The sequence below is a fragment of the Falco cherrug genome, chromosome 6, assembly GCF_023634085.1.
Source record: "Falco cherrug isolate bFalChe1 chromosome 6, bFalChe1.pri, whole genome shotgun sequence".
NCBI lineage: Eukaryota > Metazoa > Chordata > Aves > Falconiformes > Falconidae > Falco > Falco cherrug.
The window spans coordinates 60189548-60202136 of NC_073702.1; the positions used below are offsets into that span (position 1 = coordinate 60189548).

Sequence of the window (12589 nt, forward strand, 5' to 3'; positions counted from 1 at the left end):
AATAAAAAATAAGCTTTTCTGGAATAAAAGATGTAGTGGAATAATTTATTCTATACCAAAGTCTAGACTACAGCCTGATCATCGTGGGTTTTTTGATATATAACAAGAGAACAAGCAAGATCTGGAGTTTAAAAATGGTGTAAATAAACGGTAAGGAGGTATTTATTTATTTTTTATTTCAGATGAGTTTACTTTCAGAAAGAGTACCTACTCCTGTAACTGGTGCAGACCTGACTTCATCGATAAGTCTAGAGTCAAAAAACGTGTAAGTTGATGCTTAATTTATGCACATGCATAAGTATGAAGACATACTGCTAGTTTATTGACAACTGAGGCATCTTATAACCCTGTGTCTTTTTTCCAAAAGCATAGTGGTAGGTAGAGGGAATGATGTTGTCCTAGTGTAGGTGTTTGTAGAGTTACAAAATTGTTCTTGACCTCTTAGAACTTCTGTGGCTTACAGACTTGTGTCTAATTATGTGAAACTTGATCTATAGTTGACTCTGTCTACAGGAATTAGTTTGAGGAAGATGTGAATTAGAAAGCATAAAACAAAATAGCTGTTAGAGTTTATCTTATGGCTTTGACATAGTGCTAATTTAAGATGTTCAGCTGGATGGTATCTAAACCTTCAAAATATGCAGGAAGATTGGCAGCATTCTGGCTGAAAGTCTGATACATATTAAATGAAAGGCATCCTTCCTTTTATACTAAAACTTAATGTCCCTTTATAGAAGTTTGTATGCATTAAGATGGGAAATATACAAATACTTGTGAGCCTGAAAATTCAGGGTGATGTTCGTGTTAGTGCAGAACCTAGTTAATTAAGTAGATTTCATGTAAAATTTGCAGAGATAACTCAACAGTTATTACTCCAGTCTGTGGTGGTGGCGGCATGTGAACTGGTTATATGAATTCCAGTCTAGTGGCAAAAAGAAATCTAGGGATGCAGAGCTCTGACTGAGGTGGCTGCTACTAATAACTACCATCGACATAGATTTGTGGGTTCATAGAAAGGTTTGGGCTGGAAGGGACCTTAAAGATCATCTAGTTCCAACCCCCCTGCCATGGGCAGGGACACTTTCCACCAGACCAGGTTGCTCGAAGCCCCATCCAGCCTGGCCTGGAACACTCCAGGGATGGGGCACCCAAAAGTTCTCTGGGCAACCAGTTCTAGTATCTCGCCACCCTCACAGTGAAGAATTTAATCCTAATACCTAATCTAAATCTTCCCTCTTTCAGTTTAAAGCCATTCCCCCTTGTCCCTTTTAAAAACTCCCCCTCCAGCTTTCTTGTAGGATTTTTAAGTACTGGAAGGCTGCTATAAGGTCTCCCCAGAGCTTTCTCTTCTCCAGGATGAACAACCCCAACTCTGTCAGCCTGTCTTAACAGGAGAGGTGCTGCAGCCCTCTGATCATCTCTATGGTCCTCCTCTGGATTCACTTCCACAGGTCCATGTCCTCTTTTATATTAGGGGTGCCAGAGCTGAATGCAGCGCTCCAGGTGGTGTCTCATGAGAGCAGAGTAGAAGGGGAGAATCACCTCCCTTGACCTGCTGGTCATCATTCTTTTGATGCAGCCCAGGATACAGTTGGCTTTCTGGGCTGTAGGCGCACATCGCTGGGCCATGCTGAGCTTCTCACCTACCAACACCCCCAAGTCTTTCTTCTCAGGGCTGCTCTCAACCCATTTTATGCCCAGCCTGTGCTTGTGCTTGTCCTTGCACAAGTTCCTTGCACTTGGCCTTGTTGAACTTGTTGAGGTTCACATAAACTGCAGTTTCCTCCTGGCATCTAGATTGTTCGCTAACTCTGGAACAAGACATGCTGATACATTTCTGGGTGAATTTTTTTGCTTCTGAACATGACTTGGCAGGGATTCTGCAGAAGTGATTAAAATTTTGGGTAGTGGTTGACTGCTACGAGAAAAGCTGTATGCTGCTTGCTGGTGATACGAGTAAAAAATGGGAAATGAGAACTAGAGATGAGAATCTAGTAAGCAAATGCTTTTGGAGAAGCAGAACCACGAGTCTCGTGATACCTGCAGGGATGGTACCCATTCAAAGGTAGTGTAATTGCTTCCTTTTTATTTTTTGGGCATAGAATATTTTGCAGGGCAGGAGGGTATCATCATACTTCATACTTGCAATTGCTGTTCTTGCCGTGTCTGTAGAAAATATTTTCCATTTACTGTAGTTAGTATGTGAAGCTATTCTGTATATATTGCACGTTGTTTTCTTAACTCTACTAATTTCTGGCAGGAGCCTTTATCTCCTTAAACATGAGTTTTTATTAGTTCCTTATAGTGTTTTTACATTGGTGGGAAAGTCTGTGTCTGCTTTGCCAGTTTGCAGCTGCCCTGTTAATACCTTAAGAATTGGCTTGTGTTAGTAAGTCATAAGTATGTTTAAGGTTGGCATAGTCTTTTGGGTTCCCTGTTACATTGTCTTTCTGTTCTGTGATCCTACCTAACCTTAGTTTTGCCAGGATGAGTGTGAATATTTGTACAAAATAGAGTCTAATACATATTACAACTTTTCCAAACACTTTTTTTAAACTATCATAGTGTAAACATTTAGAATAAGCACAGAGTCTAGTGAATGAAGGGGTGTTGGTTTTCAAAGTTAGAAGTTTAGTTTTTCTTTTTTCACATGCTTTTTTACATAACTTTTTAAATTATTTTATTGCTACTCTTGCAGTTTGTTATGGGAAGAGACTTTGTTAGATGCCTTGCTGAATTTTTCTGCCACACCCAAAGGACTGTTTCTGCTTCATAGTACAGGTGCCATAAATGACTGTGTGAACTTTATATTCAGCAGTTTATCAAAAAAACTCCAGGTAAGCATTACAGAGTCTGTACAGTTTTTCTTTCTTTTAATGATTATAAGAAAATAAAGAAGAAAGAAAATAAGTCCAGAAACAGTTTTGTCACTTAATTTTTGCAAAAATGAATTTAAAATGTATCTTATCTTTGAGATTGGTGCCACACTGATTTAAGTTTGTTGGATGTTGCTTATCTTCAGAATGTCAAGCATATATTTAGTTTTTCTGACTTTTTACTGTAAAGTTTGAAATGCTAGGAAAAATTTTTTTTCTTGTTTTCACCTAAGTGCCAATTTTTCTATACTATGTTGGTAGGTAGTGTTGAAATCTAGATATGCTAGGCACTCAAAATGTAATAAAAACTTGGATAATATGCATTTTGGGAGAAAAAACATGATGTTGTAGTCATCCTACTGAATGTGTGCAAAAAACATTATAATACATTTTTATTCTTTCCTGATGTATCATGTCTCAACCATAGTATTTTGCATTTAAATTTTGATAAGATACTCAATAAAGATGTTTGGTTTGGAATCTAACCCTGCTAAGTCTGTAGAGGATGAACTGTTCAAATCTTAACCATACATTGGATTAAATTCTGTAAATAAGTGTAGGAAAGATCAATATTTAAGAGATCATTTGAGGGTTTTATGCCCTCTGAATAACTAACACTGTGCTTTTATATTTGTTACTAACAGACTAATGAATATGAAGAGTTTGATAATAGAGTGATTGTTACACAAATGGCAACAACACCAACAGGTGCAGTAGCTCTACAGAATTCAGGTAAATTGAAGAATGATGCTATTATGAATAGTTACACTTATATTCTGGAAAGGATCAGCGGAGTGGAATAATCACACAGAATTAGCAAAGACTGCTTAAATGTCTGTTGATTTTTTTCTTGATAGAATTTTTTTCCCCCCAACTTTTAAGTCATTCACTTGATGCAGAGTTTAGATGTTGGTTTTTTTTTTGTTTTTTTTTTTTTAAATTGAATTATGCAAATTTTTTACTTCATTGGTTTATATTTCCAGAATTTTCCTGTATGTGCATGAAGACATTTATATCTGTTAAAAAAGAAGTTGCTAAAAATTTGCAAGTGATTTTTATTGACCTACAGATCAGAACTAATAACTGTTGATTGCTGTAAGTTGTATGTACTTTTCCATGGTTACTGACTGCTCAGAGAGTGAGAAACTGCAAAGGCCTGAATGTCGTTGGTGCTCCTATACAACAGTGAAATGGAACTGACATTGTCTGAATTGGCAATTCTTGTATGTCAACCCATATGACAAAGGTCCTTCAGATTCACTCTTAAATAACTCAACTGTTGTCATACCATGCAGTGGTCTAGGTAGTCATGTTAAAACTAGAATCTTAGCAATAAAGTAAAGCTACTTCTTAAGTTGCTAAGGAAATCAATGAGGTACAAAAGTTGCAGATATTCTCTCCGAGTATCTAGAATTGGCTGCTGTGAAATTAAAATGACTTGACTGAAAAACTGCCAGAAAGGCAGGCCAGTTCTGCTGGTCAAGGAAACTGATTGTTAGTTGCTCATTATTTAGGCCTCTGGGATCTTTCAGAAAGCAGGGAGCAGATCTACTTGAGGAGCAACCCATCTCTTGGTTAAGGTTCTCAGCCAAGTTGTTTCTTACGTCCCTTGGTGTTAAAAACAAATGATAGGCCAAAAATAGTCAGCATTGATTTTCAAACCTGCGTAGAGGTTGTTTAATGTAGATGAAGTTTGTAGCAGGCTTGTAACATACATTTGGAGGTTTCAGAGTTAGATGGCTGTCCTTCCTCCTCTACTTTAATTTAACATGTTAAATTCAGCTAATAATGCTTCTCTTAAAAAGATTTTTGCAGTCCTTAACTTTTCACTGTGGTATGTTTTCATTTATTAATGAGTTATAATAAATGTGTATTTTTAGAACCACAGAGCCAATACTAGCTAAGCCTTGATCTGTAGCAGTTAACTCGTTCGAGGAGGTCAGCAGCTCATTTACATGGACGATATATAAATATCATCCCACTCTAGTATAACAGTCTTTGCAAACTCTTGCTGTATATTTTAGATTAGATATAAGCAGACCACTGGAGAAAGGCAATTTGACTAAAGGACTGAGAATAGCAGAGTAACCCTCAGGCAGTGTGTCTTGTGAAATTATAGTTGACAATTTAGAGAATTTTGAAAATATGAGTTAGAATTGTTATGTAAAACGTTTTAAATATGAAAATATTTTTCTGATATTCTTGCCATTCTCATGATTAGAAGAAAAATTTGTTTTAGGCTTTATAAAGGCACTTGTAACTGAATTATGGGCTCTTTTGGAGTGTGGAAAAGATGATTTGAGGATAACTCAACCCAAATCTACTCCAGTTGACCCTATTGACCAAAGCTGTCAGAAGGTGAGAAATTACTTAATCTTCTGTACTGGCATAGCAAAACCAGTGCTGTATTTCAGGTAGGATGATACCTACCTTTCTGTAAGCTTTTATTGCAACTATACCTGTTTTTTTTGCCATGTAGGCAAAATTAATATAGTACACTAGTCAAACGATGACTGATTGAAAGGATTCTGGTGCTGCATGGCAGGTTGCAGTGCCAAGGATCCATTAAAATCAATACAAAATAATAAATAACAATCATGGTCACAACTGAAAATCTTAAAATACTGGCCATCAGTTCATATGTCTGATTACTGTAGTAAGATCATGGAGATTGACATGTTGTAGAGTATGCAGTGTCTTTGTATTTTAGAATTACGTGCTAAAGAAAATATTGTAATTTTCAAAAAATTTTATACAATTTTATAGATAATATATATTTCATAGACACTACTGCCCTTTTAGATTATACAGACACCTGTCAGGGTTTGCAGTCTTATCCTGGGCAGATATACATATGTCAAGTTCAGCCTACAAAGAAGGATAAGAACAAACTTAAAGTAAATGGCAAATAATTGTTTATGTTTACTTGGTTATACTTAACTGATCAACGTTCCCTGGTTCCCTTTTGCCCCCCCCTTCCCCCACTTTTTTTTTTCTCTAGTCTTTTCTGTCTCTGATAAACATGCTCACTTACCCTGCAGTTTTTGAGCTCCTGAGTGAACGAGATATACCAAATAAACCAAAGTATTCACTCCGCGAAGTACCTGCAGATATTATTGTAAGTACACATTTATTCTGAAGGAAAAATAAATACATCTGTGAAAAACTTTTTCTGAGAAAATTTTACTGCAATAACAGAGTAAGTTTTTCTTTTTCCTAAAGGATTTTGAATTTTTCTGCATTTTGTATTACATACAGCATGAGGGCAGTATATGCACATATCACTTCATGTTAACCTAAATTTTAATTTTTAAATCCTAAAGATAATATAAAATTTGATGCCTAATATTAAGATCATCATTCCTGGCTTGTGTTAGAACTGTGTTTTTCCATAGAAAAAAAAGTGGTATACATAAACACCTCTGTATGTGCATGCAGTTACATACAGGAAATTGCTGGAATATCTATACTTGCATTTCATATAATACTGCTTTATCCCACTGTCTGTGGATTTAAGCAAAAATTAAAAAAAAAAAACAAAACCAGAAAAAACAGTCAAGCTTTCTTAATAACATACATGATTCACACACAGAAAAAATCACTATTTGTGAAGCTACTCATTTAGGCATATTTCAATTCTAAGAAAATCAGTATCTCTATTTCTGTATTTAGTATTGGTTTGTGCTAGTTCATCCAACTGCAATCCATAAGGTTTTTTTCTCATCTACAAAGCACAGGCAAATTTCATCTGTGACCTTAGGTGGCAGTTAAAATGAGGTTTTTTAATCTATTGAGTTATCTATTGAATTCCTGTTGTATTAAAGTTTTTATTTAGCGCAAACTCTGTATTGGTGACAGTTCAGTTGTTTAGACAGAGTATATCATAATAATGTATGTTACGTTTGGAAGGGATATTTTGTAGTTCTTTTTTGTAATACTGTTTTGATGATTTCAGGAGGAAGTGGGGTGATAAATTCCATTTTTTCCAATTCGGTCAAAGTTGGTATGTCCACTGGTGGATAGTTCTGTTCAGTCAAGTTTTCTGAGGCACTGGGAGCAGGGGAGATAAATGTATGTTGAAGGTGATACATATTTGAGAGCTTTCAGATTAGGGTAGATATTAAGTAATGATTTTTGTGACTTTTGAAAGCCTATGTTATTTGGCTTTTGAGGCACTTCAGTCTTCTGATGGATTTCTCTACGTTTCCAGAAATAGCAATACTGATACAGTTGTTCAAAGTTCCCTGAGGAGTTACAGATGTTTTGGATGGGATTTGTCTCTCTTAACTACTGTGCAACAGGGGGGTTTGTAAGCCTAAGTGAGACATCCAAGGTTATGTAGTTAAAAGAAGGGAATTGGTCAGTTTGTTTAATGTCAGTTTAACATATGATGACTAAGTTTGAGTAGTCAGAAAACGCCTGGGATTAAGCAGACATACGGATTGGTTATAACCTTGTTTTTGGGCAGTGACTGCAGAAAGCTAAAGGTAAAAGTTTTGGCCAAATGTAAGTATGGTTAGAAAGCAAAGTAAAAGCAATTTCACTGCAACTAGAAGACCTAATTGCTTTGTATGCTTTGTTTTTTCTACATTTCTGAATCATGTCACATTGCCACAGGATCAGACTTGTAATATTTATGCTGAACTATATTTGATAGTGCACAGAACTTAATCATGTTTGTATGCCCTTTATTTCTTAATATGCAGGATTTGAACATTTTTTTCCTCCTTAGTATTTTTGGCTAACTAGTTGTGACATTGACTGAACAGATTATCAGTCAGACTTTTTACTACTTTTAATGGTTGACTAGTCAGGTTTTTATTTTGTGCCCTTAGGAAATTTTTTCTTAATACATGCAAGATTTTTTAAAATTCTGTTTAGATTATAAAAATATTTTAGAAAACGGAGCAGATAAATCAGGGTCCTTCTACCTACCTCGGGACTCTAGCTTGGAAAGTACCCTCCAGAACTGTAGCTTTGAAAGACATGTTAAGGCAAATGTTTGGGAGGTTTTTTTTTTCAGTGATTATGGAGACTCTTATATTTGGATGGTGTTTCTTAGCTATTCAAAGTAGATGACATCCTACCTGTAATATTTCACTCTGCTCACACAATGTATCTGAGCATTGCAGATGTATCTCCACATTTTTCTGATCAGACCTTGCTCATTATCTTCCTTCCTAATATCCCAAATCAGACTTGGTCTGCTTTCTCAATAGTCCTGTCTCTGTGCTTGCTCTTTCTACTCTTTTGCAGGCTCCAAGCTCTGATGTACAGGTGAGAGAAAGAGGCTGTTGTCAGAGAAATGCCCTTTGGCATTTAACTCTGTATGTGCAAATATCTAAATGGCTTCAACCCCAAACAAATCAATTGCTTGCACTACCTATTTTATGAACAGTCTTGAGGTCTGAGTTGAGTGGTTTTATTGAGAATTTTTTTGTGAACATACTATGTGGAAAAAGTGCATTCTTCACAGCTGTCTCCCCTACCACCCACTAAAATCCAATAGGGAAAATGTGTTTTCACTGTATTTTTAATAAGAATACCTTTTATGAAAACACTTTACTTTGAAAAATTCTATTTTTTCTACTACTGGGAAGTGGTGTTTACTTTTCTCTGTTGAAGATCATAGCTTTGGCTGATTTTGTGAAAGTATGGATCCTAACTTTTTTCTCATATCACATTAAAATGACTTATTGATCTAACCAGTTGAATAATAACTCCCCCTACTGTCTCTAAAACTATACTTAAATTTGGAGAAAATAAAAGTTTGGATTTAATCCAGACTAAATGAAGCCCATAAGGATTTTGTAGTTTGTTTCTTCTGACCATAGCACAGCAAGCAGTCTCTGAGATGATAACATCAGTGAATGTTTTTATGCATCTCTTAGTCTTCTAATGAAATTTTTTCTTCTGAAGCAGTTTGGGTACACAGTGAACCAGAGGGGAATATAACTAGGCTGGATTTCTGGAATAAGTTGAAGCAGCCGCAGGTCATTGTCTATTACATGAGCTGCTGTAGGATGAAAGATGTAAGCCTCAACATCCAAGCCAAGCCTTGCTATGCTGAGAATAAATGGCCATGTTTTGAAGCATGTATACTAACTGTTGTGAGAAAGGGCATTATACAAAAAGATTTGCTGTTCTTTTCATTAAAATAGATGTCTACTTATTTCAAACACACAAAACAGTGTAACATTTTTGTGTGGTTTATTGCTAAATAAGAACTAGGATACTTGGTATGCCAGGATCATTTTGTACGTTTAGGTTTTTTTAACTGGATTTTTTTCCCCCCTAACCTTCTGTATGTTTTTTTTTTTTTGCCATTAACTTTTATGGTGGAAAGCACTTATCCTTACAGAAAAAATTTCAATGTGTCTTTTAATAATAGGTTTCATTTTGTAGTAAACATCCCTTTGAAACTATTATATGCATTAAAAATAAAATAATACATGAGATTTTTACATTTGTCTTCCTTTGGCAGGATATCATTGACAGGCTTGTAATTTTGAATTCAGAAGCTAAAATTCATTCCTTATTCAATTATGAACAATCACATATCTTTGGTCTGAGGTAAGATGCTCAGTTTTTTATTCTCTGGTCACATTAACTAAATAGGATATAACATGCTTGGATGTGTTGCTTCTGATGAGATAACATTGTTTGGTTTTTATTGTGCATGAAGGTGTAATCCCCCCCTTTTTTTAACATAAGATGATTAAATGAAAAATGACCTACACAATGAGAATAGCAGTGAAACTAATGTTATTACCTGTAAATGGATATATGGATAATACAATAAGCAGTAATAGAAATTGCATGTTGTTATTTTGTTCAGTTGATTGCAATGAACATGTGACATATCCATTGTAGTGCATAAAACAAAAATCGTATCAAAATACTAAAATAAAGTATTTTTTTAGCATGTTTATACCAGAGTTCATTTATTTAGTCTCCCTGTACTTAAAATTACTTTTTAAAGTGTTGTTTTAAGTATCACCAATTTCAACAAAACTTACTTTGAGAATGAGAGTACCATTTGATCCCAAATATTTCTAGAACCTGAAGGAACACTTCATATATGCTCACACTATCAACCTCATGTTTTGTAATATGAAGTGCTTTATAATATTTTTACATAGTAATTAGTTCCTGCATTTTTTTCTGTTTTCCAAAGTTGGATATGTAAATCCTTGAATTCACATTTTTATTACTAACATATTTTGTGCAATTGAAATAAAAGATCTACTGGATTGTACTTTACAATAATATGGAAAACTTTGATAACCTTGCTTGAGCAAGATCTAGCTCAATTGATTAAGTATTGCAACATTAGCTTCCTGCAGCTGTATTTGGACTTTGATATCACAGTAAAATTATTTCATACTATGTATGAATAACCATAACATACAGTATAATTTCCTGATAAGGGTGAACATGGCAGACTTCGGAGTTGGGAGATACATGAATTTGTTGTATAAATTAAAAGTTATAAATGCTGCTTTGGAGGAAATCACTGGTTAGCTAGGAATTAGCAGTCCTAAGATGAAATTTTAAAGATACTACTCTTCATGTAGGATTATACTGACTTCCTTAAAAAGCTTAACAAAACTCCCATTGACTTAATTCAGGATAAGGGAAAGTGAGATGTTTTACAGTTTAGAATAATAGTTTGCTTTTAGATTGTGTTTTATGTGTATAAAGTAAAAGAGCAGATTACTCCTACAACGGTATTAGGAATCTGTGTAAGGTATAGACAAAACTGAGTTATACAATATGATTGCATAAGCGGTTGACGTCCATGCTCTAAGACAGACTGGTACACAAATTCATGGATCGTATGTTGAAGTTCTGTTGAATGCTTACAACGTTTTTAACAAGGCCTATAACCTGTGGAGCAACAGAACTATACATAAGCCTGCATATGAGCAATGTAACAAGCTCATCTGTAATCATGTAAAAGAAGCTATATTGTTACACAGGTAAGATGAGCTTTAGAGTCCACTGTGGTACTGACATTTTCTGCTGGACACTGACAAAGTCAAAAAACAAGCAAAAATCCAGTCAAACTGCCAGATTACAGGAAAGTAGTATTTTCATTGTACAAACTTACTCATAAAAGTGGTAGATATTGCCATAATTTAGTAGCAATCAAGTAAAGGAAAGATTTTTTTAAAAACATTTAAATATGATTTCCAATAGAGGCTTCATGTTCTGCATGGACTTTGGAATCTCAGTGATATCTAGGACCTCATAGGTACCTTCATTTTTAACAGATTAAGCCTTTTTTCTTTTTTTTTTTTTCTTTTTTTTTTTTTTGTTCAGAAGCCCTGTTCCCTTCCTCCTTGCCTTTCTTTTCCTTTCCTGTAAAACAAGGAAAGATACAATGTTAGGATTTTTAATATGGACCTGTGCATACCACAGATAATGTAAGACTCGACTTACTGATTAAATGGCTTTTCAAAAGCATGTTGGGCTTGCTGTACAAATGTTTTTTGTAAATAATAGAGAATTGACACATGACCCTTTTAATATGACTAAGTCAACTCCCTGAACAAAGAGAATTTTTATTATTACATAGTTTTCAAAGTTCCCTATTAAAATGATACCAGAATTCTGGATGGCTGTGGAATTTATCATGCTTATTGTATTGTTTAATATTGTAAGATAGGCTATGTTACCTGAATATGCAGTGTACAGTTAATTTAAAATACGTTTTGAAACCAAGTTCCATGAGCTTTTCTGTAAATGCTGCTGACTGCAAATATCTGTGTTCTTGCCTTGTGTGGTTGGTTTGCTCCTTGATGAAATTTAGCAGCAGTTAGATCAAATGCTCTCAGATGCTTAACAGGTCTGAAATTTTAGAAAGTTAGTTAGAAAGGGCAAAAGATCTACATTTTTCTTTGCCGCTATGTAGAAATAAAATATTTAAATGTTTGTGATAACGGTGACATTGAAAAACTGAATGGTTTTGTAACTGAATGATTTTGGTGAAACGTTTGTCTAGAAATGTTTGTTTCTTCTAGGCTTAGTACCAATAGTACAGCCATACCTGCATTCTTGTAATCGTTCATGGATCTACACAGCGATATACTTCGTTACTTGTACACGTGGCCCACCCAGAGCTGAGCGCTGAACTTCAGTTCTGTTCAATTTGCAGGTTATACTTGGAGGTCCTGTAACTCGCTTTTATTGTTCAAATGAGTTACAAATCTACATACTTGAACCTTAAACAACTTCTGCAATTTAGAGCTGCAGTTTTCTTCATGTGAATACCGTGCTTCAGTGACTTAAAATTATTTTGGTTACTAGCTGTGTAACTACATATAAAACTTAAAATATATAGGTATTTCCACAGTCTGTTTAATCCAAAACACATAGGTGTATCTATTTATGTTTATAATGTAAATATTGAATTTTCTGGTGGGTGATTGTTTTCATTTTGAATAAGTATGAATTCTGGGTTATTATTTTGAAGAGCTTTCCTTTCCAAGCTTGCCTGCTCTGAGAAGTGATGTGCTCGCAGTAGAAATTGAAGGGAGAATGTAGGGAAGCTAGATAGGGTTTTGCATAGCCAGTATCTGTCTATAAAGAATGCTCCCTAGAGTGCATTCATATAGATTGGGTCCTGTGTGATCAAGGTAAAATACTCGGTTCCACACACTCTATAGCCTAATGTGAGTATATATTTTTATCATTCTTAACCTTGAGGT

The 12589-nt window shown here is 34.9% G+C and overlaps 1 protein-coding gene across 2 annotated transcripts in view; it reads left to right on the forward strand.

Moving 5' to 3' along the window:
- The window catches only part of TBC1D32 (TBC1 domain family member 32), an 84277-nt gene that overhangs the window by 24939 nt on the left and 46749 nt on the right, over nucleotides 1-12589 (forward strand). For both annotated transcript variants that reach the window (XM_055714543.1, XM_005433917.3), the window contains exons 18-23: nucleotides 183-265; nucleotides 2699-2837; nucleotides 3521-3608; nucleotides 5116-5234; nucleotides 5878-5994; nucleotides 9361-9449. In XM_055714543.1, the coding sequence (XP_055570518.1) occupies nucleotides 183-265; nucleotides 2699-2837; nucleotides 3521-3608; nucleotides 5116-5234; nucleotides 5878-5994; nucleotides 9361-9449 (635 nt within the window). The remainder of the gene's footprint in view (nucleotides 1-182; nucleotides 266-2698; nucleotides 2838-3520; nucleotides 3609-5115; nucleotides 5235-5877; nucleotides 5995-9360; nucleotides 9450-12589) is intronic.